Source organism: Amphibalanus amphitrite, unplaced genomic scaffold (assembly GCF_019059575.1).
Source record: "Amphibalanus amphitrite isolate SeventyFive unplaced genomic scaffold, NRLGWU_Aamphi_draft 000952F_arrow, whole genome shotgun sequence".
NCBI lineage: Eukaryota > Metazoa > Arthropoda > Thecostraca > Balanomorpha > Balanidae > Amphibalanus > Amphibalanus amphitrite.
This window is the reverse complement of record NW_024882446.1, coordinates 10,488-37,581: the sequence shown is the minus strand read 5'-3', so window position 1 is coordinate 37,581 and position 27,094 is coordinate 10,488. Positions and strand designations below refer to the sequence as shown.

Sequence of the window (27,094 nt, the reverse complement as noted above, 5' to 3'; positions counted from 1 at the left end):
CGTTCCTCTGACACTTCGAAGAGCGCCACTGACACTATAAGGGGCGGCACTAACACTTTAAGGGGCAGCAGCATCATTTTGAGGGGCGCCACCGACTCGTTGGCGGGCAGCACCATCACATTCAGGGCGGCATCATCTGCTTGAGGGGCGGCTCCATCACAATGAGGGGCTATGTGGATACGTAGAGGGGCGGCACCATTATATTGGTGGGCTCCTCCGACACTTTGAAGGGCGTCACTGACACTATAAGGGGCGGCGCCAACACTTTAAGGGGCGGCAGCATCATTTTGAGGGGCGCCACCGACTCGTTGGCGGGCAGCACCATCACATTCAGGGGCGGCATCATCTTCTTGAGGGGCGGCATCATCTGCTTGAGGGGCGGCTCCATCGCAATAAGGGGCTATGTGGATACCTAGAGGGGCGGCACCATTATATTGGTGGATTCCTCCGACACTTCGAAGGGCGTCACTGACACTATAAGGGGCGGCGCCAACACTTTAAGGGGCGGCAGCATCATTTTGAGGGGCGCCACCGACTCGTTGGCCGGCAGCACCATCACATTCAGGGGCGGCATCATCTTCTTGTGGGGCGGCATCATCTGCTTGAGGGGCGGCTCCATCACAATGAGGGGCTATGTGGATACCTAGAGGGGTGGCACCATTATATTGGTGGGTTCCTCCGACACTTCGAAGGGCGTCACTGACACTATACGGGGCGGCAGCATCATTTTGAGGGGCGCCACCGACTCGTTGGCGGGCAGCACCATCACATTCAGGGGCGCCAACGGCACTTTGAGGGCGGCACCATCACATTGAGGCCTGAGGGGCGCCACCGATACTGAAAGGGGCGGCATCATCTTCTTGAGGGGCGGTATCATCACATTGAGGGGCTCCACAGATGCTTAGAAGGGCGGCACCATTACATTGAGTGGGGCTACTAACAGATTTAGGGGCGGCACTGTCACATTGAGTTGCGGGATCATCACTTTCTATAGACGGCTGCTTCACTTTAAGAGGCGACATTATCATTTCGGAGGGCAGCAGCCTCACTATGAATGACGGCACCTAGCCTGCATGTGCGTGCTGCATCCTAGAGGGGGCGGCAACTGGGTCGGCAAACGGCTGTCACTGGGTCGGCATTCTCCGTGACTGGGTCGGCAATTGCCGACCCAGTTAACATGTTAAAATACGCCCTGCACTGGTGGGGCCATCATTGGCATGTGTGTGGGCGTGGCCCTGCAAAATGGCCTGCAAGTGGAAAGTGGCCCGTCATAGGCTGGCAAGGACACTCGGAGGCTGGTAAGAGGCCCTCAGAGTCACTGCGTACGTGGCCCTCAGAGGCGTCGGTGTGGGGACTCTCAGAGCCGCCGATGTAGGCCCTTAAGATGCGCTGGTGGGGGTCCCTTGGAGGTGGGGCGAGGGACCTCGCAGTTGCCGTTGTGGGTGCCTTTAGAAACACTGGTGTGGACCGTGTGTCTATCACAGACGGATGTGGAGCCATAGCAGCCAATCCCTCGTTGGCCGTTACTAGGGCCCTGAGCGGCCGGCGAGGTCTCTCAGAAACCGGCATTGGGCCTTTATGAAGATAATTGTGGCTACATAGGAGCCAATAACGTGCCCCCACAAGCCCTGTGGTGTCCTTCCGAGTTGAAGTGCGGCCAGCGCGAACCCTCTGCTACCAACTGGCGCCGCAGGGCCCCTCGGTTTTGAAGGAACCCTAAACCCGAGAACGGGCACGTACCCCCTCGCTCCCTTGCTGTCACTGAATCCAAGTGATTAGGGGCCCTTTAGGTATTCAGGGGCGTTTCAGATGACCAGGGGTTTTCAATTGATCAGGGGCCCACCAGGTAACCATGGGCCCCTCTGGTAACCAGGCGTTAAGTAACGAGGAACCCCATCAATAACCAGGGCCCCTCAGTAAACGGGGGCCACTCAGGTAAGTGTAGGAGTCCCGCAGAAGGGCCGGCAAGGTTTCTCAGGTCCGTTTTTTGACAAGGCTCTTATTGACTCAGGTGCGAGCCCTTTGCCATCAGCAGGGGGCCCTTTCAAGCCTTTTGAGGGCCGTTTAACGTCTCTTGAGTTCCCATTGAGGCCTTCTAAGGGCCCTTTGAGCAGTCGAGGGACCTTTGAGGCCTTTTGAGGGCCTCTTGACGTCAGCTGAGGACCGTTGGACGCCAGCTGAGGATCGTGTTTTTGGGCCTTCTGATGGCCATTAGACGCCAATGGATGACCCTCTGACACCAACTGGGGCCCTCTGACACCAGCTAAGGGCACTTTAAGTTTGACGCTAGCTCAGGGCCCTCTGGCATTAGCTGGGGGGCCCTCTGACGCTAGCTTAAGGCCCTTTGACGCTCTTTAAGGCCTTCTGAGGGCCCTTGAGGTCTTCTAAGGGCCCCTTGAGGTTTTCTAAGGGCCCCTTGAGGCTTTTTGAGGGCCGCTTGACGCCAGCTGAGGACCGTTTGAGACCTTCTGATGGCCATTTGGCGCCAGCTGGGGGCCATCTGGCACCAGCTGGGGGCCCTCTGTCACCAGCAAAGGACTCTTTAGAGTCTTCGGAGAGCCGTTTGACGCAAGGGCATGGCCCTCTGACGCCAGCTCAGGGACCTTTGACACCCTTTAAGGCCTTCTGACGTCCGTTTGACGTTAGCTGAGGGCCCTTTGAGGCTATCTGAGGGCTCTTTAAGGCCATCTGAGAGTCCTTTGAGGTCATCTGAGGGCTCCTTAAGGCCATCTGAGGGCCCTTTGACACCATCTAAGGGCCCTTTGACACCAGATGAGGGCCCTATGACGCTAACTGAGGGCCCTTCGAGGCCATCTGAGGGCCTTTTGAGACCATCTGAGGGCCCTTTAAGGCCATTTGAGGGCCCTTTGTACACGGTCTTCGGTGGTCTAAGGATTAGTTAGAGGCCCATTTGAGGCGGCCTTCGGCCGCCTCAAATGGGCCCCTTCCTTCGAGTTGGGCCCCCCAACTCGAATGGGGGGGGCACGGGCCCGTGTGCCCCCCCCCCTTGTGTGCGCCCTTGCATGTGAGGTCACTGTGGCCAGCAATGTCCAGATTGGTTGGGTTAGCCAGAGACTGACCAACGAAGACTGGTCAACAGACCTCTACCCGGAAGTTGAAGCACAAACCGTGTGGCTCGAGGAATCGTAAAATCCGGTGAATCGGTACTACACCTATTTCCGGTGACTGTTGTGTGAAGGGAGGTGACTTTTACGATTCTGTTGAGCTTATGACGTCATTCATTTTTGAGAACGTTACGGTTAAATTTCCACTGTAGGAACTGCAAGGGAGGCTTATAAAGGGCAATGGTGCTTTGGGCAGTGGCACACGGCACAGTAGCACACGGCACAACGACGCATTGTTCAGGGGCACAAGCAATGAGGCTGTGCAGTTACGCCCTGTTTATATTGTTAAACATATATTATATATACGCAGACGCAACTGATTCAACACTAAAAACATCGGTTAAAGTTCAAAAGCAATGTTTTCACCCACTGTCGCTGCTTAAGATCAGGATGTCCTGACGCACACACATACCACATGCAAGTGCATGGAACGTGTATCTGAGCACGTGTTTCTCTTGGTCGACAGCGGTCGTCTGTGCGAGTAGCTAATTGACCTCTAATGACATATCAACTTACAACGCTCGAAGTGCCGGTGAGATTCCGAAGTCATTAACTTTCGGAAACGCTAGATAAACATTCCAATATTCGGTATCAATGTGCGGATACGGGGTATGCACGTGCCCACGTCGACTCGTGTTGGGGTCTCTGGTGGCAGACCACAGCAGTCCAAAATTATCCTTCCTCAGTGTCTTTCTTGTCCTTTTTGAGCGCAGTGAATCCGACCAATCCTGATATACGTTCATTCAAACATCTATTCGGCAGACGCTAGATGGTTTTAAGTGGCCTAATTAGACACCACCGACCCCGCACAAGAAACGCTAAGGCTAGTCAAATGCATGCTATCAGACACGTCAAGACCATCTGACGAAGGAAAGTATCCAATTGCATAACTTAAAAAAACTAAATATTCGATGGCAGCACAATAGGTAATGATGATATGCAACATTTGATATGCAATAACAGTAAAGTTTCTATGAATTACAAAGAAATTTCAAATAAAGAAAAATTTATTTCGTCTTCGGTATTTTCCATTGTTGCAATCCGACTAGTCGACTAGTCGAAATGCAATTCAATTAATGAGTAAAATAAGTGGAAACTGGAATCCATGATAAAAACAATAAGTTTCATCTAACGCATGAATTGTCATTTGCTGTCAACGGAAAAACCGGTCCATGTCTAACAAGTAACATCAAAGTACTTTGCAAATGCATGCAAGTACGGACCTACTAGCGAGCTCCCTATAGTACGCGACGGCTCAACGGCTCACGCGGCTGGTCCTCTCTGCAACGAATCCTCCTCCTGAACCGGGGGGGGGGGGGGAGGCAGGAAATGCCGCGCGCGCCACAATGGCTCCAAACGACGCTGCGCGCCATTACTGTCATCCTGCAGAGGCGTAGGGAGGGGAGAGAGGGAGCGGAGGGGAGCTCTGGAGGCACAGGGGAAGGACGCGGGGACAGAGCAGGTCTGCAATACGGCGGAGCAGACAGCAGTGCGTGGAGAGTGTGAGAGAGAGAGAGGGAGAGGGGAGGGAGAGAGAGAGAGAGTGAGAGAGAGAGAGAGAGAGAGAGAGAGAGAGAGAGAGAGAGAGAGAGAGAGAGAGAGAGAGAGAGAGAGAGAGAGAGAGAGAGAGAGAGAGAGAGAGAGAGAGAGAGAGAGAGAGAGAGAGAGAGAGAGAGAGAGAGAGAGAGAGAGAGAGAATCGAGGGACCGGATGATAGCTACCAGGCTGTTGTATGGTCGCTCGAAAGCGAATCTGCAATAATATTAGGCATACTCCGCCTGCCGGTAAGGGGGCCGTAGTCGTACCTTGCCCGCCGTACCTAGTCAGTTATGGGTGGGGACGGGGATGGCGTGGGAGATGGCACTATAGTTTTTCTTCCCCGCAGTTATTATCCCGATTTCAAAATCGAAACAGCCACCCATACCCCACCAAAAAATCTGCCAGCAATATATTGGTATCATTGACCTCGGCCCTACCGCACTTCATCTATGAGTATGTATCTACAAAATTGTACGCGACAGGGCTCCTTTCGCCCCCTGCCTTAGTTAGGGTTATGCTTGTTTTGGAATTACTAGTGGACTTACTGGGTTGACGACCTCCGGTGATGCAACGCCACTCAGCAATTTCCACCTGTCGTAAACACATTCTGATCGCAGCGTTTTATGACATCTGTAGCGAGCTCCAGCCGGGTGATTGATAGGTTTTGGGCGTGTGCGTGCATGTGTGTTTGCAGGTGTGTGTGCGTGCGTGTAGACGCCCTGTTTTCGAAGAGCACTTGCACCTGCAGGCCGATTCGATAGCTGAGAGTTGCTTTTATGAAGTGGCCCAGGGATTTTAATTGTACTTACCCTACCGGTAATGATAAGCAGTTATACCGCGGCACCGTGTGAGATTTCAGTTCCTTTTTGGGGGAAAGATACTTCTGAGGTTTATATAATACTTTTAATCACAGTGTGATCTCCATAGTGCATTCCTCACACCTGCCACCTGATAAAAGTCCGACGTTCATCTGCACTCTTCACGGTATTGTAAATTTTCTGTAGCTCATGCCCACATAAAAGGCATCTATCTGTTTGTATAAGTACCTGTATTTAATGTAAATTCAGTTAAAGTAGGTATAGGTAGATCTTCATGTGAAGCGCCAATTTTTGTCAAATTTGTGACGAATTGTGGCCTCTGCTTGTTACTGAAGGCGGCTGCTTGTTATTATCCTCCAGCTGGGGGGGGGGCTCAAATACATAACGAGCCCCCCCCCCAGCCGAAAAGCTGGAGGGGCTCAGCCCCCGCTAGCCCCCCCCCCCCCGGTTTCCGCGCCACTGGGTATGCCGTACCTACATAGGTATTGCAGCGCCTGAAATCGACGAAAATTTGCGTTTTTTCAAGAATAGATTATAAAACGAAAAACAAACAACTTTTATCAGAAAGAAGCAGATTTAATCTGCACATCGGCGCGTAAGGAGTCGAAATCCGATAGTTTATTGGAATTTGGGGACACTTTTTAGGGGTGCCCTCCCTCGCCCCCCCCCCCTCCCCTGCAGGATTCAATACCGCCTGGCGCCTTTCTCTATCCGCCAGTGTCTCTACCCGATACCTATTTATCGCTCATCACCATTCACGACTGGAGTTTCACTTACCCCTAACGCTGAGAATGAAAGCTATAGTTAAGTGCCTTGACTCAAGGTGTCGCTAACCAACAGGCCAATTTCGGGCTCTGGCAAGTCTGTTTCCTCGTCCAGCCTATAGATGACGCCGTAAGACAGAATGATTAGAGAAGAGATATTCAATGTTACGGTATAGAGGACGCGGCAGTAGTAATGGGTCGAGACAGAGGACGCCACTGAATGTAAAATGCGAACGAGATGCTTGGATGCTGTCCCTCCGACCCCTCTGACAATTTTCTGAGCACCCACAAAGCCTTTCTATCCAACACCCAAAATCCCATGTTACGAGTTGAACGGTCACCATCATCCAGATGATGCGATTATGTCTAATTCAAACGATGGGGTCATAGATTCAAACGACGACGAAGAGATGATAAGCGAATGGATGTCGTACCTAAACGTGCATAACTTTCGGGTTAACAGGTTTGCTTTGAGGGTCTCTCTTAACCCGCGCCCAGATGGGGTCTGCCGAGCAACGCGGTCTGATGGGGGGGGGGGATTTTGGCCCCCCTCAGATCTCGAGAACCACGCAACATAGCGACAAGCGGTAAATGGTGTTGGATAGCCCCAGCGGGGAACTACCTTGTGACCCAATTTCATTGACCTCGGTCAAACCGATGACGTCACAGGTCAGGTCAAAGGTCGAATTTTCACCGTTTACAGGCATTTCAAGAAATGCGTTGTAAAATCGAGTAAAATGCATTTCATTGAAAATCATCGATGGAGAAATGTTCTTCAAACACATATTTTGCTATTTGAGGTCACTGATACCAGGTCAGGTCACAGAGGTCAGGTCACTGGGGCGGTCACAATATGAGAGTGTCGTGTGATAAATGTTTTATGGTCCATTTTACATGACAAATGCGATTATGTGGGTCAGACAGACTTTAGGGCCAGCTTAGGTCACGTTTTAGTCAAGGTCAGGTCAAGGTCAGGTCAAGGTCAGGTCAAATTAGGTCAAATTTCAAAGTTGATATTTTTGCATAAAATGGGTATCGATTCGATGCAGCTCGTCACGGGGAGTTCAATGGTGGTCTCCGTTTTGCGCTACGAGGTCTAGAATTGCTAAAAATTGAGTTCAAAAATTTGACGTCATCAATTTTTAACAGTTTTTTCGCTATAACTTGGCCAAAAAAAGAGGTATCGATCTGAAATTTGGTATGTATATCGAAGAGCGCAGGGACTATCACATATATCCCGGTTTTTTTCGAAATTCGGAAATTTTTTGAGTTTTTTTCTAAAAAATCATTTTTTTTTATTTTTGGGGGTCAAAATCCCAAAATTTCGAAAATCCGAGATAGCAGTTTGGTAGCGCCGTCTTTTCTCTACACAACCACATAAAGAACTTTAAAATTGCTTGTTAACTGTAGAATTGGTGAGCGTTTCAAGATGTCATGTTTTTTGCTCATTTTTGCTCGAACATGAACTCAGTTTGACCTCAATAACTCCTGACCTGAGGTGACCTGTGACTTGAAATTTTGTGTGAAGGTGTCAAATTGATGCCTGGTAAGGTACCCAAAATTTGGCGGCGCTGCGCGCCGCCGTTTTTTCGCTATTTAGGAAAAACCACAGGGGGGGCCAAAATGCCCCCCCCCCATCAGGGCGCGGGTCGTCCCCGGTCAAAGGGGCTGTCATCCACTACGCGGTATTAGTTATCATCGACTGCTCAGGACACATTCACGAAAGAAAGCTGAACGATGGCGTTCCTCGCCTTTGCTTCAGGCCGAGTATTTTGACATCGACCGTCGACCGAATTTTTAGGTCTGGTCAGGTCGCTGACATATGACTTCATGATTATTGAACGGAACACAGCCCCCCCCCCCAAAAAAAAAATAATGCAAGCAGCCTTTTGACATCCTCAGTGCCAGGAAATCTTAGGAAGTGGGTCTCAACGTTGGCAGCTGGGCTCAACGTTGGCTTGTATTGTGTTACGGCGCCTGAAGACTGTGCACTGTGCAGCTGCCCGAGCGCACAATGAATAATGAGCTAAGTGCTAACAGTAGTAGGTATGTTGACGAACAGCCGCCGTATTACAGGCTGCCGTTGGAGCTGCACTGTCTGTATATCTTGGTGGTGACTCGCCAAGCGTTCGGAGTGTGTTGTAGGTACGTGTGGAGAATTTAGCCGGACTGCATTGGCATTCATACTGTTACGAGCCGAGCCATTCGACGACTTTGATACTCGGATGCGGAGACATCGGTGAATTGTTATTTTACCACCATGGTTCATGAACAAAAATTTTAACTGTCCTTTATCTGAAGTTAACTTAGCTATAATTATTTCATACATAGAAGGATAATTTAGAAACCAGTAGCTGTAGACAATGTTACATTAAGTCGGCAAAGGAAATGCGTAATGCCTGACGTAGGTAATGTTTAAGTAAATCGTCCATGCTATACGAGTAGAACCTAATATAATGGCCTGCGTCATTTTCACAAACGTACGTCAAAAACTCACTCCTCGTTAGGCAGTAGGCACACAGTACGCATGTCTTCATTTCTAATTATGTCATGTCATGTAACCACATTTGGTCCGACGCATCACCCTAGTTGCGGAAAACATCATCAGACATCATCCCTCCATTGTGTGCGCCCCCCCCCCCCTCTCGCGGTGACCGCCGGTGGGCGGGAGGAGGGGGTCCGATCGTGCCACTTTTGACGTCCTACACAGGGCGCTATATCAGCGGCCTACGCCGGTGTATCTTTATAGAGCATCTGGCCGACAAATTACCCACCGGACCGCCCTAAAGAGCCGTAGCGCCGACACATAACTCACCGCACCCGAAGTATCACGGCCCATAATGGCCGCCTGACCGCTCACAGATGGCTTATGGGCCTGACGCTATACGAAGGTGGCGCCCGCCCTGCAGAGCAGGGCCATGGCAGGGCGGCCTGTCTGTACCGGCTTTACTTAGTTGCTGAATTTTGTTTGTGTCTCGAGTAGAATATGTTTAGGCGCTGATATTGTGCCTTTGAATGAACAAGATGCTATTATTGATTAGAGATCAATCGAGGGATGTCGACCTCAGGTCAACAAGATCTGAAGAGTCAAAAATTGGAATGATTAGAGCCCCACAAAGCAAAATAGTTTGCAAGCCTTATCACGGCTTTGCGAGCTGCAAAAAATTGTGATGTACCATGCACCTATTATAATTAACCTATGTGTATTTCGCAACCATTCCTGTGTATTGTTTACATTGTTTGAAATAACTATGCCTCGCAAACACTTCAAAGTTACGTAACACATCAACGCATCCAATTTTGCAGCCCCGACTTTGTGCTTTCCTCGTCCTCACCACCCTCCCTCCCGGAGACGAGGGGAGCGCCACGATGTCTGTTTGTGTATCGGTCCTTCCGCTCGGGTGCGTCTGAGCGGCCGCCGGCTGCGGTGCGGTGCGGGTTTATTTTTCCGACAGACAGAGCAGCGCCCATTACCCAGTCGTGTATCCGGGAGCAGCGAGGTCTGGTCTGTGTACGGCAGGGTCTGTTTGTGTCCGCTCGGAGCCGCGCAACGAGGCGGATACGGACGGAAAGGAGCGCGTAGACGGACGTCAGGCGGGTTTTGATCAGAGTTTGCATGGTATTGATCACTAATATTTCCATTATATTGGTGTTTTTGTGTTATCTTTTGAATGATTGAAATGAAATACTATGTATATAAGGTGATGTCAAGTATTATAATGATAAATGGTTGTTGCGTACTGCAACAGTGTACGTACTGTACAGGGAGAGTTCGTTCTATGGCGATATCATATTAGTTTATTGTAAAAATCGGCATCTTACAAAACACTAAAATCCACCATGAACAATAATTTTCTATCTCTTCTTTTACATGATCACTTTGTCTCACTGATCTTGATTTTATTGATCCTCGCGCAGAGGCGCATGAATCTGGCATTGCAGTCCTCTGATGGACGTGCGCATCTAAATGAAACATGATTGAATGAATGAATCAATGAGAATGAATGATGCTCGAGCCGTCCTCAACATCCCGGCCTCCTCGAGCGTTGTCTCGAGATAATTGGGAGGACGACAAGTTTCCGCACCGGTCGATGGAGATGTCCGTGCATGGTCCGTAGTGACCCGTGCCGATCGGACCGCCCCATCTCGACCCGTCATCACTTCTTCGACTATGCCTTTCGGCCATAGCCCTCGTGGATGGCGTTCATCTGCCACGATGACCACGTCACCGATTTCCACATTCCGCGTGCTGCTCAGCCACTTCGATCGCCTGCTTATAGCTGGTAAGTATTCGCGCATCCAGCGACGCCAGAAGTGGTCCGCCAGTGTTTGTGCGTACCGCCACCTCTTCCTCAAGTCACCGTCCTGCTCTTCCGTTCCAACAGGGTATGACGCTGTCGCTCTTCCGATGAGAAAATGGAACGGTGTCAGAACGTCATTATCTGCTGGATCCACTGAAACGTGAGTCAAGGGCGTTGAGTTAATGATTTTTTCCACTTCGCAGAGGAGTGTCATCAGCACTTCATATCTCGGCCTCTGCTCCTTTAGGATGAGTCTTAGGGTCTCCTTCACCGTGCGGATTCCTCTCTCCCAGACACCGCCGGCCTCCGGATCAGCGGGGGGAGAAAAGTGCCAAGTGATCTTGCTCATTGCTAGCTTTTCTCTCATCCTGTTCTGGTCTAGGCTTTCAATGCATTTTCTGAGTTCCTTTTCTGCGGCTCGAAGATTCGTTCCATTATCGGACCACAGCTCTCTCACGTTTCCACGCATGGCCTGAAATCTTGAGATCGCCATAAGAGTCGCCTCTGTGTCGAGGCTGTCTGTCAGCTCCAGGTGGGTCGCCTTTGTCGCCATGCATCTGAAGAAAACGCCCCACAACTTCACCGTGGACCTACCCCTTGTTGAAAGGATTGGACCGAAATAATCTACCGCAGTAGAGGCGAATGGACCATCCAGCATAGTCACGCGTGACCTCGGCAGTTGTCCCATCTGTGCTGACTGAGGCTGAGCCTTTCGGTTCTTACAGACTTGGCAGTGTTTCACCACAGAGCGGATTGCTGACCGCGCGTGCGGTATCCAGCAGCGCTGCCTCAGCTCTGCGAGAACAGCTTCATTGGCCCGATGACCCATCTGCTCATGTAGATGTTGTATTAGCAGCTGAACGTACCGGTGACGACGATCCAGTATTGGAGGCTGCTTTGCGCTGGGGCTCCGTGATTGAGCATGCTTCATCCTCGTGTCCACACAGAGCAGACCGTTGACCAGGATCGGTGACAAACCCGCGATCGTGCTCTTCGGATCAGCTGGCAGCCCGGCTCGTAAGTCCTTCAGCTCTTGCGAGTAGTGTTCTTCCTGAACTGACTTCATCCATAAGTGTTCTGCTTCCGTCAACTCTCCCACCGAGAATTCGCCTGATTCTCCGTCTCGCCGGCTTGTCAACCAGCGTCTCATTGTCGCTACAGCGCGCACAGCCACTGTCCACCGAGAGAACCGGTCTGGATCGGGTAGAACTGAGGCAGTGGTGGCGGCGAGTGACGGCACTGTCGCCAGTACTGTTTTGGTCTCTGGATCATCTTTTAGGATCACATCAGGTTCGACATGATCGCTACAAGGCCACTCTGTCTCTGGAAGCCACAAGAAGTCAGGGCCGCGCGCCCAGCTACTTTCCGGCCTCAGGTCATGAAGACTCTGACCGCGCGATGCGGCGTCCGCTGGGTTTAGCGCAGTGGGAACGTATCGCCAGTCCTCCGGCCTCGTGACGTCATGGATCTCAGCTATCCGGTTGCTGACAAACACGTGATATCTTCGCCTGCTGGACTGAATCCACGCAAGAACATTCTTTGAGTCTGACCAGCACAGAGTAGATTTGATCACCACTCGTGCCTCTTTCTTCACGCAGGAGATCATTCTAGTGAGCAGCACCGCAGCTTGAAGCTCCAATCTGGGGATAGAAAGTCTTTTGGTGGGGGCTAGCTTTGCTCGAGCTCCCACAAAGCTGACGTGGACTTCGCCATCTACTTCCCACCGGTAGAAGAGGACTGCGGCGAATCCTCTCTCACTAGCGTCGCAAAATCCGTGCAAATCCACCTCCTTGATCAGATGCCCCTGAAAGACATGCCTGGGTAGCTGTACATCACAGATTCTTCGCAGCTCTTGGGTCCACCTCTGCCACTCTGCGTTGATGTCAGATGGGATACCATCATCCCAGTCGAGCTTGTAATCCCAGAGTTGTTGAAGCACCAGCCGACCTCGAAGATGCCAGCCAGCCAAGAAACCGATCGGGTCATACACAGACATGACGGTCTTCAGAATGAGGCGCTTCGTTGGGGATTCTGGCGGCTCATGAGCTCGATATGTGAGAATGTCCTGTCCAGGTTTCCAGACGACGCCTAGAGCTCGGTGACATTCTTCATCATTGAGCGTGATGTCCTCATCATTCCGTTGCTCAGGCTGGAGTTGGCTGAGAACTGCGTGTGAATTGGAAGCCCAAGGACCCAGCTCAAAGCCTCCCCGACTGAGGACTGTTGTCAGCTTGTTGATGAGCGTAGCTGCTTCATCTTCATTGTCCGTCCCAGTGATCACGTCGTCAACATACGTGTCTTCCATTGCTGCTCTTGCCACCACAGAGTCGCCATCTCCAAAGTCTTCTACTGTTCGCCTGAAGCAGTAGTTGGCCACGCTGGGTGAACATGTTGCACCGAATATGAGCACTGGTGACTCATAAACATCAAACTCGCCGGTGCGTCGTGAGCCACGCCATAGGAAACGTAGGCTTGGGCGGTCTTTTACGTCCATGCTGACCTGGCTAAACATAGCCATCACGTCCGATGTGACAGCGACTGCCTTCTCCCGCCAACGCTGCAGGATGCCACTCAGCGAGTTCATCAGGTCAGGTCCTTGCATCAATGCATCGTTTAAGCTCATTCCGTGGCTTTTTGCTGCGGCGTCTAGAACCAGACGCACTTTTTTCGGCTTGTTCTGGTTCCTAACGGCCATGAGAGGTAAGTACCAGGTGTTGTCTGGCTCTCGTGACGCCTCCTCCACAGTCAGTTTACGGAAGTGACCGTTACGCAGCATCTTCTGCAGTTTCGCCTCTGTCAGATCTGCCAACCCGTTGGGGTTGTCTCCCGAGAGTTTGTCTCTGTCCAGGCGTCTCTCGAATGCCAACGCTCTCTTTTCAGCCAATTGGCGGCTCGGAGGAAACTTTTCACCTCGATCCCTTCTCAGCAAGGGTGCTACCCAACGCTCCCCGTTGTGGTAGACTTCGGATTTGAGAATCTCTTCAGATTGTCGATCCTCTGGGCTGCGAGGGGTATCGTACTGATACTTGCAGCCGAATGTTTCTGTCTCCCAGTTAGCTTTGACCAAGCTCTCCAGGGAAGGACTCTCCTGAGCGATCCGATGAACCTGCCACGCGGCTCTGGAGTCTTCGGTGTCTAGCACGCGCCCTGTGAGTGTCCATCCCAGCCTAGTCTTCTGCAGAATAGGACCGTTCTTGGAAGGACGCCGAAGTGACTGTGAAGCAATCAGCTGGGCGTGGTCGATCCCGATCAGGAGCTGTGGTTCTTCGCCAACGTGTGGAAGATCTTTCACTTCAGCGTACCTCTCTCGAAGTTTTGTCGTTCCGAGCGCTTCCTTTTCGAGAGGTAACGACGTCATCGTGTAGACATCTGTCAGCGAGTAGGTATCTCCCGTCGTTACGTTCGAGATATTCACGTCAATGAGTGACGACTTAAGCTTCGTGACGCCCGTCAAAGTCTTCATCGTGAGATTGCGTGGACGCTGGTGCAGTCCAAGTTCTTCAGCCACCTTCTGGGAGATCAGCGTAAGAGAGCTCCCTTCGTCCAAGTAAGCGAGACAGAGCTTCTTACCAGCCGGCCCGCTCAGTTCGACCGGCACAGTTTTCATCAGCACGAGGCACGGCTGCGAGGCTGCTGACATAACTCCGCTGGTGTCCGGTCTTGTGACGTCATCATGAAGGAGGACATGGTGCTCCTCTGAGCAACCAGCTTGCCGCATGGCCGCTGGCGACGGCACGCTAATGTCTGGTGACCCGTACTGAGGCACCAATCGCAAGCTTTCGTCCTTTTCACCCAGGCACGCCTGTCAGCTACAGAGAGTTTCTTAAACTGGTCACAACTTGCGATCCAGTGGTCTTCAGAGCAGAAGTAGCATTCTACCTTCCGCGCCTTTGGTTTTCCCCGACCGGCTTCCCGGCGCACCTTCTCTACGGAATCAGACGTGGAGAATATCGGATGACGTTTGGTTTTGGTAGCGCCACTGCTGGTTCTGGGAACACTGAACTGCCGGTCCCTCACGTGACTGCAGAGGAAATCATAGAAGATTTGGCAGGTCAGCTGGCTCCCGGATTCCATTCTTGCCCTGGCATAGCCACCCCAGGCGAGCTGACCCTCCGGAGGGAGCTTCTCGGCCAGTGACGATATGGCCCGATAATTATCCAGTTCTGCCTGGTATCCAATGGCCTGCAGCACAGACATAGTGTTGTGGACTTCGCTGCAAAACACACTCAGACTTTCCACGTCTCCGTTCCGAATTTTCGGCCCGCTCAGGAGCTTCTCCGTCACTGACTGGGTTATGATGAACCGGTTACCAAATCTGACCTCCAGCGTCTCGAGAACGTCATTCAGGGAGCCGCCTGAGAGGAGTGTGCCATGAACGGCATCGAAGGCAGGGCCTTTCAGCTTGTCCTGGAGATGCTGTAGAATCTGCAGATCCGTGAAGTTTCCACTGCTCCTCGCCTCTTCAACTTGGCGCTGGAAAAAGGGATACTTTTCCGGCTGTCCATAGAACACAGTAAATGCGAGTTTCGGCGTCTCCTTGAGAAAGATGCACTGGGTGCTGGAGCCCATTCGCAAACTTGCATTGTCACCATATTCCATTCGTTCATACGGTGTATGCCGAGGACTTCTTGCATCGTCCTCTATTTGGGATAGATCGGGACCAGCGATCGACAAATCATGATTGTCATTGATGTCATGTACAAATTCCGCGGCCTTCTTCTCCCGCAGTCGCTTAAGAGAGAGCTGACTTTCCTGTACTAGGAGCCATGGGCGGCGCCACCGGGGGGGACGGGGGGGACAGGTCCCCCGCTATCGAAAGTTAGGGGGGTACAGTACCCCCCTATCGGCGATGCCCGTTCAATAGTTGATAATAATGCATTATAAAGCTATCCGTCGCATTTAATGCATCGTTGGTTAATCAAGGCAGGTTCTGAATAAAGATTGCTGTTGGGATGCACCGCAGGGGGTCCTGGCCATCTGCAAAAGGTGTGGAGCTGTGATGCCTGTAGTTATAAGGTGATCGGCAGGGCCTCGGGGATCGTGCCCCCTTTTTGGGGCGCCAGGCAGGGTTATTACTTATTACCTCCCCACCCCACTGCCAGACCCCATTGCCGATAAAGCCAAGTTCACTGAAATTCCATAGATATCCGTTACTATATGAAAATTTTCCATTCCTAATTAGTCAAATTCAAGCATGGCAGTTATACCAAAGGAACCATTTGAAATCTATGCCATTTAACCCCAGCACTTGTGGGGAGAAGTGTTCGGATAGATCACAGGCAGGACCAAAAAAGCACGCAGTAGCCCAGGACCTTATAATTGGATATAGCATCGGCTCCCTCTCGTCAAGGGGTTCGATAGCACTCGTTTTTTTTCTGCAAAACTAAGTTCGGTCGGCGGCCGAACGGCTGGGGGTCTAATCGAGCCCCCCATCCCTCCCCTTCTTACGTCAGCGGCTGTGAAAATGCCATTACCAGCTGTTGAAACATGGCAGTTGCTTTTGCATGAGTGCACGAAAGGGTTTTAGGTCCGTGATACGTGAAAGGTTCTACATGAAAATTGAGATACACCAGCTTATCAAATTGTGCTCACTGTGGTGCGCTCGGTTTTACCTGGACTAGTCTTTGAATTCTGGGGTGAAACAGACCAGTCAAGAAACCTGTTCCATAAGGAGAGCCACTAAATGCTAAAGAGATGTGGGATGAGGTTTCCAGAGACCTTCATTACCTCCCAAAGGGGGTGCCCCGCCATTTGCCAATCCCTGCTGTAGTTGTTACGATTGGAGGGTGAATATGAGAACGATGCAGGTCGTGCCAGCTCGATCATGACGAACACAATGGTGCCGACATCACAGCTCTACTGCCATTTTTGACGAAGTGAATCAACAAGCACCGGAATCCTACCCTGGGGCATTTCACCTGCAGAGGTCGCCGGACCTGAGACCCTTTCACTCATTTTTTTTTTTCAACGGTGCATGCGCTCGTTTTTCCCGCGAAGCTCTTGGCAAGAAATCGATCAGAAAGTGTGGTCAAATAACGGCTGGGGACCTTCCATGACCTAGCCTTTTGAGTGACCACCGATGACATGACCACTGACGGCTAGCCATTAGCTGCACCCTGCCCGTTGCATATGGATCAGGTGGTGTCATGATTCTGAAATTATATTGCAGTTTTGGCGCACTTGTCAGAGCAGAAGACATTCCCACTTTTCCTCCATTACTATATGATGGTGAAGCCCTGAAGCTGACCAGACGTAAGATCGAAAATTTGAAAGTATGAAACGTAAGAATAGCTGGCACTGCTACTCATACCTAAGCAATTCGCAGCTTGTAGGAAACCAGCTTTGAGTTGGCAAGACTGCAAATTTTGATTTAGAGGCAAGGATGCTTGAAAAGGTGATCGATCTTAGGTGTCCTAGGATAAGTTTGGAAACGGGATGCACCATTCGATGTGTTTTGGGCCTTGCCAAGTTTCGCGGCGTTACGTGCCTCGTTTTTTTGCATACACGATCAGTATCTACTTTTTGGATTTTCGATTTTCGGTCCCCGTCCCCCCCTATCGAAAACCCGTGGCGCCGCCCCTGCTAGGAGCTCGAGTCGTTTCTCCTCTTCTTCATAGCTTCTACGAAGAGACGATGACGAATCTGCAGCTGACACCGTGAGCCAGCTGCCAGATCTCGGCATAGGCGTCGGCGTCGGTCTTGCGCTCAACGATCGTCTTGGTGCCGGAACCGGCCTCCTTGAAGTATCCATGTCAATCGGATGATGCAACTCACTTTTACTGCATCAACTTTACGTTAATTAAACTGTTTCCGTTGTTTCAGCTAATAATCAATTAAAATCTTACCTCTATTGAAGGCATTGCGAACTGCAACACCATAGCAAGGCAAAGATTATCGCCAAATTATAATGCAAATTACGCAAAAATTATTGTTCATCAATGTTGCGTACTGCAACAGTGTACGTTAGGGTGTGTCATTTTGGGCACTTTTTTCGCAAAACATGGTGCTCCACTGATTTTATCGTGCCCCAGACACGTAGAAACCGTGTGGCATTTTTTATTTCCCCCAAATATTAACACCCATGCGGCGCCGACCGCCGACACTTTGGCCTATCTCTCAGCATTAGCGACCTCAGCGCCCCTAGCGGCAATGTTTTGAACTAACACGCTCGCTATGCTTTGTGAGCTTACGATCATCATTAAATGCATTTTACCGAAATGACGCCTTGCTGTTGGCTTGTCTGGCACTCAGAATGTTGGTGAAAATGTGATGTTATGCATCTTAACCCGCGCCCTGGTGGGGGGGGGGGGGCTATTTTTTGCCCCCCCTCCAGACTTTTCGATATATCTCCAGAACCGCTGCGCCAATCGTCACCAAACTTTCAGTACCCTCCCGGACATCAATTTTACACATTGTGACCAAAAATTTATCCAAAGGCTATGATAGGTTGGCCGAAAATGACGTCAGAGTGACGTCATGTTCTGCCGTTTTCGACCCAAAAAAGGGTTTCGCGGAAAGAGCTGTCAGGCCTATAGCTTTGCAAATACAGAAAACGATAAAGACATAAAAGCTGTAGAATCGACAGGGCTACAAAACTGCTATCTCGAATTTTTGAAATTTTTGGATTTTGACCCCCAAAAATCAAAAAATAGATTTTTTGATTATAATAGCCGAAAAATCCAAAAAGTTTTTTGAATTTCGAAAAAACCGGAATATATGTGATAGTCCTTACCGCCTTCTATCAACATACCAAATTTGAGATCGATACCTCTTTTTTTGGCCAAGTTACAGCGAAAAAACTGTTCAAAATTGATGACGTCAAATTTTCAAACTCAATTTTTAGCAATTCTAGACCTCGTAGCGCAAAACAAAGACCACCATTAGACTCCCCGTGACGAGCTGCATCGAATCAATACCCATTTTATGCAAAAATATCAACTTTGAAATTTGACCTTTTTTGACCTGACCTTGACCTGACCTCCACCAGAAAGTGGCCTAAGCCGTACCTGATAGTCTTATAACCAACACCATTGAGTTGGAAATGAAAAATTGGTCATAAAACATGCATCGCACAACCTTAGTACCTAGATAGGTTCATGTGACCTGACCTGTGACCCTTGGTGACCTGACCTGTGACCTGACCTGGTAATGTCAGTGACCTCTTATAGCAATATATGTACTAGGCAACTGACGCCCTATCGCTGATTCTCGACAAAATGCGTTTTCTTCGGTGTTATAGCGCATTCCCTAGATGACCCGTGAACGGTGAAACATTTCATCTTTGACCTGACCTGTGACGTCATCGGTGACCCCGAGGTCAATGAAATTTGGTTTCCTTCGACAAATTTGACAGGCCTTTCAAACGCCGTTTGAATTTTGCGGATCCGTCCAGTAGTTTCGGAGATACGAGGGGGGGGGGCAAAAAATAGCCCCCCCCCACCAGGTCGCGTTATAAACAGACCCCACCAGGGCGCGGGTTAAAGCACGAAATAGTTCTGTGTTAATGTATATTGCATAGTACTACCCCCGATCCCCGTCCTGGTCTGACGGGATACGTACGAGCGCATGTTTATAGTGCCTGCTATTAGTTGTCACATGTTTTTTTTTGTAGCGTCGTTCACTGCATAGACCCCGGGGAACAGGGGGGGGGGGCAGTGGGGGCGCTTACCCCCCCCCCCCTCCAACTTGAGAGCCGAGTGGGCGCCGCCCCCTCAACAATGATGCAACGATGAAGGATCTCTGCTCCCTTTTATGGACCTACATGTCTGTTTTATATAAACATCAGCACAAGGTATTTCTCTTACATGTGAATGGTTTCTGCTGATTCGGCATCGATTTAAGAACACCTGCTATTGTCATCCCACTTTGATTTTATCTGAACTTGATCATAACTTTGGTAGGTCAGATTTTTTACTGGACCATTTTGGTTCCGGATGGTATTTGATTTGGCGTGATGAGAACATTATGACGTACAACGGTGGTAAAGTCGTTGATTGATACAGGTTTACTCGCTCCGGTGGGAGGCAGTAGCGGCGGAACACCTTCAATTAAGTGAAGGGGGGGGGGACACTGCCGACTTTTGGTCCCATTCTTTCCATGCAACGCCCATAGGGCTAATGTTAAAATGCCCAAATCAGAGGGGGCACGGTGCCCCGGTGCCCTCCCCGTTCCGCCGCCTATGGTGGGAGGGCGACGTGTGGGACTCAGAAGGAGACTAATGGCTTGTGTTGTGCCTTTGGTAGGACCCTCAGTATCACCGATGCAGGGCCTTCAGAGCCTCCAATTAGGGGCCTTTAGAGGCACTGGTGTGGGGTCCTCACAGACGCCCATGTGGCCCCTCAGAGGTGCTAGTGTGAATCCCTCATAAGCGCCGGTGAGGGTCCTCACAGAATACAGACGCCGTTGTGGACCCTCAGAGACACTGGTGTGGGTCCGTTACATGTAGATAGATAGATAGATAGATAATGTATTAGGATCCTCCACAAAGTGGATTTTATGGTATCCACGTCAATACATAAATGCAAAACACTTTTGACAGACATTGCACAGACAAACCAACGCCAGACACCTATCTATCAAACATACAATGTTAAAATTGAACAGTAGTGCTAAACTGTGGCTACTCTAAAAATGAACACCATATAAAAGTGGAAATATAGAAGGCAATGAAACAGGTGCATGACATCAGCATACAAGCTGATGGTAAAATATATAAATGTCTACAAAATAGATAGAAATCCTTAAAGAAAATAAGAACCACTAAAATGCATACATGTAGGTAGATACTATATAGATAAAAAATAAAAGGCACGAGGACAGCCCTATCACTTCAGAACACTGTTCCATGCAGCAACTGCTCTAAAAAGAAAACTGCGTCGCGCCATCTCTGTTTTGACGCGTGGCAACTGCAGCTGGCCACTCGCTGCTGCTCGGGTACTCTGGCCGGATATCTCAGAGCGATGCACGAGCTTCGCTCTCAGGATCTCCGATGCGTCTGACGCAGTGAGTAGGCACATGTGGGTGTGTGGCCCTTAGAGCTGCTGGTGCGAACCCTTTAAAAGTCGGCAGGGGGCCCTCAACGACCGGGGAGGGGGACCTCAGACCGGCAAGGGGCCCACAGAGGCCGGCGGCATTTTCAGAAGCCCTGTGGGGTCCTTAGATACCGACAAGGTACTCTGAGACGCCAGTGCGGCCCTCAGTCTCTGGTGTAGGGCCCTCAGAGTTGCAGGTAGGTGGCCGTCAGATATGCTTTTGCCGAACCCTCACAGGCGCAGGTGTGGGTACCTCAGAGCCACCAATATAGGGTTGCATAAATGGTGTGGCACTGGCTTGGGGGACCCTCAGTGGTGTCCTTATGGGCCCTTAGAACCACTGGTGTGGATCTCTCAGAGGTGCTGGTTGTGAACCCTCAGAGGCCCTGCTGAGGGCCCTCACGGTCTCCGTTATGGGATCCTCAGAAGCCGGCGTAGACCCTGACGGAGATCTTAGTGTGGGTACTTAGGGGCTCATGAGGTGCTCTTACGAGACCTGTGAGGTCTTTCTCAGCTGAAATATAGTCAGCGTGGACCCGCAGAGGTCAGTTGGTACCGCAGGGGTCTTTATGGCCGGGTGGGCTCTCAGAAGCACCAGTGAGGGCCCTCAGTCTCACAGTCGTCGTAATGGGGCCGTCAGAGACATTGGTGTGAGGCCATTACTGATTACAGGTTGGCGTAAGGCCCTAGGTATGGCCCCTCTTGGGCCGGCAAGGACTCTCAGAGGCACGCTAGCGGCCATAGGAGGCCGGTAAAGGGCCCTCAGAGGCCGCCAGTAGCCTTCAGAAGCCGGCGTGTAACCCTCATGGACAATTTAGTGAGGCTTCTTTGGACTCACGAGGTGCTGTTACGAGCCCTATTCTTTCTGAATCGAAATATGGCCAGCATAGACCCTGAGCGGTAAACTGGTGCCACAGAGCCCCTCCGACCCGAGAGGTCCTCTGAATGCGATGGGGGGGGGGACTAGATGGCACGTGCCTCCTGGGCCCCCCTGACTACGCTACTATTTCATTTGCGTCATGTCAGGTATTTTGGGCTTGCACCCCAACTTGAAGAATGTTCCTGGGCCCCTGTGACGATATATTGTATTCATTATAGGTATCCGTCATTAGCTTGCACTCTCTACAATCTGCCCATACTATTATTTGTCCCTAGACGCGCTTACAGAGAGCAGGGATAAGCCCATACAGTCAACGGCCTGTTAGTTTCACAAACAGCCGCCAGGGGCGCTAGGGTCGCCTACGTTGTGAGATAGGGCAAACTTCTCTCGCTCGGCGCCGCCTGGGGGTTAAAATTTGCGGGAAATTAACAATGCCACGCCCTTTCCACATGAGTGGAGCACAAAAAATCGATGGAGCACCTTGCATTGCGATTAGTGACACACCCTAGTGTACGTACTGTACAGGGAGAGTTAGTTCTATGGCGATATCATATTGGTTTATTGTAAAAATCGGCATCTTACAAAACACTAAAATCCACCATGAACAATAATTTTCTATCTCTTCTTTTACATGATCACTTTGTCTCACTGATCTTGATTTTATTGATCCTCGCGCAGAGGCGCATGAATCTGGCATTGCAGTCCTCTGATGGACGTGCGCATCTAAATGAAACATGATTGAATGAATTGTAACGAACTGGTCTGTACTGTATTGGCTCACCCAGCGCACTGCCGGCCCGCGGCCCCAACCGGCCCGCGGCCGACCCCACCGTGCCCCAGGGCAGACGCGGCGGCAGTACACATACGCGCTGACGTCACGGCAAGCCGTGACCTCACCGATCCGTGACAGAGCAATAGAGCATCAAGGCAGAGCAATACACTACACTCCCCCTTCCTTAACTAAGCACTTCCTCGTAACACTAGTACAGGTAACAGGCCATCACATCCCACTCCCTGCCTGATATAGCTCAGGCGCTCTCCGCGTTCGAGTCGAGCGCCGCAATGTCCGCTCCACAGATGTCGCCACCTCTGGATGAGGCCCAGTCCCATCCGGTGAGCTCGGCGCCGGACACGTTCCCGGAGCGGACGACGGCCAAACGTCCGCCGACGGCTGCGGCGGCCCACCCGGCTCGAGTGACGACGGGGCGGAGACGGGCGACGGCCGATGCGACGATTGAGCCGGTACCCCCGGCCGCGTCGGCGACGACCGAACATTGGGCGGAGGCGGCTGCTGAGTGAGCGCCCCCGGCCGCGACTGCGACGGCTGCACGGCGGACGACAGCGGTGCCGGCGGTGCAGTCCCCTGAGACGCTCCACCTGGTCGCCCGGGCTGGACAGCAGCATCGGACGACGGCCGCCGGACCTCCCGTGACGCCGCCTCCGGCGGACTGATCGGCTCAGCTGACTGCCGCCTCCTCAGCTGGTCACCATGCCGTCTCCAAAGCCTGCCATCAAACAAACGGACCACGTAAGACACCGGGCCATCGGTGCCGACGATCACCCCAGGCAGCCACTGCAACCCAACAGCGTAATTTCTCGCGAACACCGCATCGCCAACCAGCATTTGCCGACACTGAGCCGTTCGGTCAAAGTACGCCCTCTGTCTGTTTTGCTGCTGAAGGACTGTCTTGCCTATATCTGGAAACAACAGATCTAGCCGTGTGCGAAGCCTGCGACCCATCATTAGTTCAGCGGGTGTCACCATGGTTGTTGAATGAGGTGTTGTGCGCTGTCTCATCAGCCATCTGGTGAGTCTCAGGTCCCACGGTCCGCCGCTATCAGACTCCCTTTGTAAGGCCAACTTTACCTCCTTGACGGCTCGCTCTGCGAGACCATTACCCTGGCTGTGACGGGGCTCTATCGTGCGATGCACAATGCCGTTCTCTCTCAAGAATTGTTGAAATTCAGTCGAGGTAAAAGTTGTCCCATTATCAGTGCAGATCATATCCGGCAATCCCCATCTCGCAAACATAGCCCGGAATTTATTGATCGTCGGAGCCGATGCGGTACTGTACATGACTTCTGCCTCTATCCACTTAGAATGACTGTCAACAACTACCAACACATACTTCCCCTTCTCTGGCTCGGCAAAATCCGCGTGAATGCGGGACCAGGGTTTCGTGGGCCACGGCCACGGATGTAACTCACGATGCGGTGGCGAGTCACGACTCTCCTGGCACGCAGTGCACCCTCCGACGACTGCTTCCACATCCTGGTCGATGCCGGGCCACCAGACGACGCTCCTCGCCAACGCCTTCATCTTGCCGATGCCCGGATGTCCGACGTGCAGCTCCATCAGCACAGCTCTGCGGGCAGCATCTGGAATCACAACACGATGACCCCATAGCAGAACCCCAGCCGTCAGTGACAGTTCATCCTTTTTAGGGGCGAAACATTTGAGCGATTCCGGAATTTGAGTGGGCCACCCTCCAAACTGTACAAGGCGCACAACGTTCGACAACACTGGGTCCATGCTGGTCAGCTTGGCCACCTGCTTCGCATCTAACCAGCTTTGCGCTGTCAACAGCTCCAACTCTTCAGGCTGAGGACCTGCTTCCCCGACCTCAGCACCAGACCAGTCCTCATCTGCATGAAGAACCAGTTCCTCCGGCTGCGCTCCTTCAATGTAAGGACTGGGCAGCCTGCTCAGCGCATCGGCATTGGCAATCTCATGTGTTCGCTTGAACTGAATGCGGTAATTATAACCAGACAGTTTGAGAGCCCAGCGCCTGATTCGCCCAGACGCCATCTCAGGCAACGCCTCATGCTGCCCAAACAACTTGAAGAGCGGCTTATGATCCGTGACGAGGAAGAATGGTCGAGTTACCCCGCACAGATACTGGTGGAACTTGGTTACTCCCATGATGACCGCCAAGCCCTCACGCTCAATTTGACTGTACTTTTGCTCTGCTACAGACAATCTTCTAGAGGCGAAAGCGATCGGCGCCTCTACACCATTATCATCGAGATGAGCCAATACTGCAGCGACCCCCCTGCATGATGCATCGGTGGTAAGAATCAGCTGTTTTTCTGGATCAAAATGAACCAACAAAGTGTGGGAGGCCAGAGCGTCTTTCACAGAATTAAAACTCTTCTCTTGTGAAGGCCCCCATGTCCAGCTGGCCCCTGCCCTTAAAAGGTCATACAGGGGAGACAAGACCTCGGCACGCTGCGCTATAAATCGCGAGTAGTATGTAACAAGTCCGAGGAAAGACTTGAGCTCAGTCACATTAGCGGGGCGGGGGGCATCCACGATAGCCTTCACCTTGTCTGACGTCGGCCGAATTCCATCCCTGCTCATGTGATGTCCCAGATACTCCACGCTGTCTTGAAAGAACGCGCACTTGGTCTCCCGAACTCGGAGTCCAGCAGCCTCCAGTCGACTGAAGATCGATCCCAGCACCTTCCAGTGTTCTTCCTCTGACTGGCTGCCAACGAGCACATCATCAAGGTAAACAACCACATCTGGAATGCCGCTCAAAACGCGCTCTATCTCCCTCTGGAAAACTCCTACAGCACAGTTTACTCCAAATGGCATCCTGGTGTACTGCAGGAGCCCACGAGAAGTGTTGATGGTGAGAATATCTCGTGAGTCTTTATGTATCTTAACCTGATTGTAGGCCTGTGCTAAATCAATTTTGGACCAGACTTTCTTCGATCCTAGCTTTGCAAACATTTCTTCTGTCTTGGGCAGTGGGTACTTGTCAAGTTTCACAGCTCTGTTTGCAGTCAGTTTAAAATTCGCACAGACACGAATGCGCCCGTCAGGCCGCACGACTGGTACAATGGGCGCTGCCCAGCGGCTGTTCCTAACTGGGACCAGCACACCACTAGCAATGTCTGCGTCTAACTGATCCTCAACCTTCTGTTTGTACGCAAATGGTAAAGAGCGAGCTTTGAAAAACTTAGGAACAACACTTCTGTCGATATCAAGCCTGACTTCTACACCTTTCAATGTGCCCAGCCCCTCACGAAACACAGAGCCATACTTGCTTTTGAGTCGTTGTAGATGTGAAGTCCTCAGCGCGTGCACGTCAGACCAGCAGATCTGCATCTTCTCCAGCCAGTTCCGACCCAGGAGGCATGGAGCCGATCCATGGACGACCACGATCGGGAGTTGCCTGTACAGCCGACCATTGTACGTCACGTCAGTGCTGAATTCACCCAGTACAGGTATTGTGTTGCCAGTAAACGATCTCAGTTTAACGGGGCTGCTATTCAACTTCGGACGCTTTTGAAAACGACGGTATGTGTGTTCATCAATCAATGTGACACCAGCGCCCGTGTCTAACTCCATGTTAACCTGCGTGCTACAAATCTGAACAGGGCACCAAATAGGTGGCGAGCTCACCTGGGCGCGGTTAACCACATACACCGGCTGACTCGGAGTCGACAAGTTCTCCAGCAGGACCGGCTCCACCGCGCCGCTGTCATCATCAGGCTGCTCTCCAGACACTCCCTGGTGGTGAACTGAAGACGCCTGCTGCCGGCAGCATCTTGAAATGTGACCCTGACGACCACATGCGTAACATTTGGCGGACTCGAATCGGCATTTCCCACCATGCCGATTGCCACAGCGCCAGCACGATCGGCCGTACTTAGCTGAGTCAGCTGATGTCGGCGCGTCCCTGTGCCCGGGCTGGGCGCTTCTGATGGTCCGCTGCGGCCCACTGGCCACCCGGTTAGCAGCCGCGGCCACCTCTCCGCTGAAACAAGAAGCCTCTCTCTGCACCGCCTCCATGGCCTTGGCCTGCTGCAGGGCAGATTCCAATGTCAGATCAGACTTGCTCAACAGCTCTCGCTGACACTTGACATCTTTCATTCCACATACGAGCTGGTCCCTGAGCGCCGTATTCAAATAGTCACCGAAATTACATTCCTTGGCCATTTTCCTCAGCGTAGCAATATACTCACTCACAGACTCATTCGACTGTTGTGTCCGCTTGAAAAATTTGAACCGTTCCGCTATTTCCACGCTTTGAGGCTTGAAATGCCGAAGTAAACTGTCTCTTATTTCGGCCAAGGACGCATCAGAAAGCCCCACTGGGTGTAACAGATCCTTAATTATATCAAACGTGCCATGGCCTACAGTTGACAGAAAAACAGCCTTCTTCCGTTCCGCTGCTGAGATCCCATTTGCCTCACAGTAAAAATCAAACCGTTCCAAGTAACTTCCGATTCCTTCATTGCCCGGATCAAACTCACCCAACGCTCCATGTACCATACTTGTGCCAAATGTTCCACCTCCTCTTCAAGTCCAGTGATTCTCGTCGCCACTGTAACGAACTGGTCTGTACTGTATTGGCTCACCCAGCGCACTGCCGGCCCGCGGCCCCAACCGGCCCGCGCTGACGTCACGGCAAGCCGTGACCTCACCGATCCGTGACAGAGCAATAGAGCATCAAGGCAGAGCAATACACTACATGAATGAATCAATGAGAATGAATGATGCTCGAGACGTCCTCAACATCGGTTAAAATCCAGCTGTGGTTTTGTGGTTTCTTGGCTTTTGGCGGCATTTTTTTTATCAAAGAGGAGTGGCGAATAATTTGCTTTAGGTATCCTGCCGTCCATCC

General features: G+C 51.4%; 1 protein-coding gene across 17 annotated transcripts; it reads right to left on the bottom strand.

Moving 5' to 3' along the window:
• Nucleotides 1–21,996: 21,996 nt before the first annotated feature.
• LOC122368498 (uncharacterized protein K02A2.6-like) lies at nucleotides 21,997–26,832 on the bottom strand. Of its 17 annotated transcripts, XM_043342491.1 has the most exons (4): nucleotides 26,724–26,832; nucleotides 25,870–26,271; nucleotides 25,512–25,639; nucleotides 21,997–22,963 (listed from the first exon to the last, which is right to left on the bottom strand). In XM_043342491.1, the coding sequence occupies exons 1-3, from the start codon at nucleotides 26,733–26,735 to the stop codon at nucleotides 25,553–25,555; spliced, it is 501 nt and encodes a 166-aa protein (XP_043198426.1). In that variant the 5' UTR covers nucleotides 26,736–26,832; the 3' UTR covers nucleotides 21,997–22,963; nucleotides 25,512–25,552. The 17 variants fall into 17 exon arrangements, with proteins under 17 accessions (XP_043198426.1, XP_043198415.1, XP_043198419.1 ...); XM_043342480.1 differs by adding an exon at nucleotides 23,667–23,824 and having other exon boundaries at nucleotides 24,784–26,827; XM_043342484.1 differs by adding an exon at nucleotides 24,784–24,950 and having other exon boundaries at nucleotides 21,997–23,824; nucleotides 25,508–26,827.
• Between the last annotated feature and the right edge of the window lie 262 nt (nucleotides 26,833–27,094).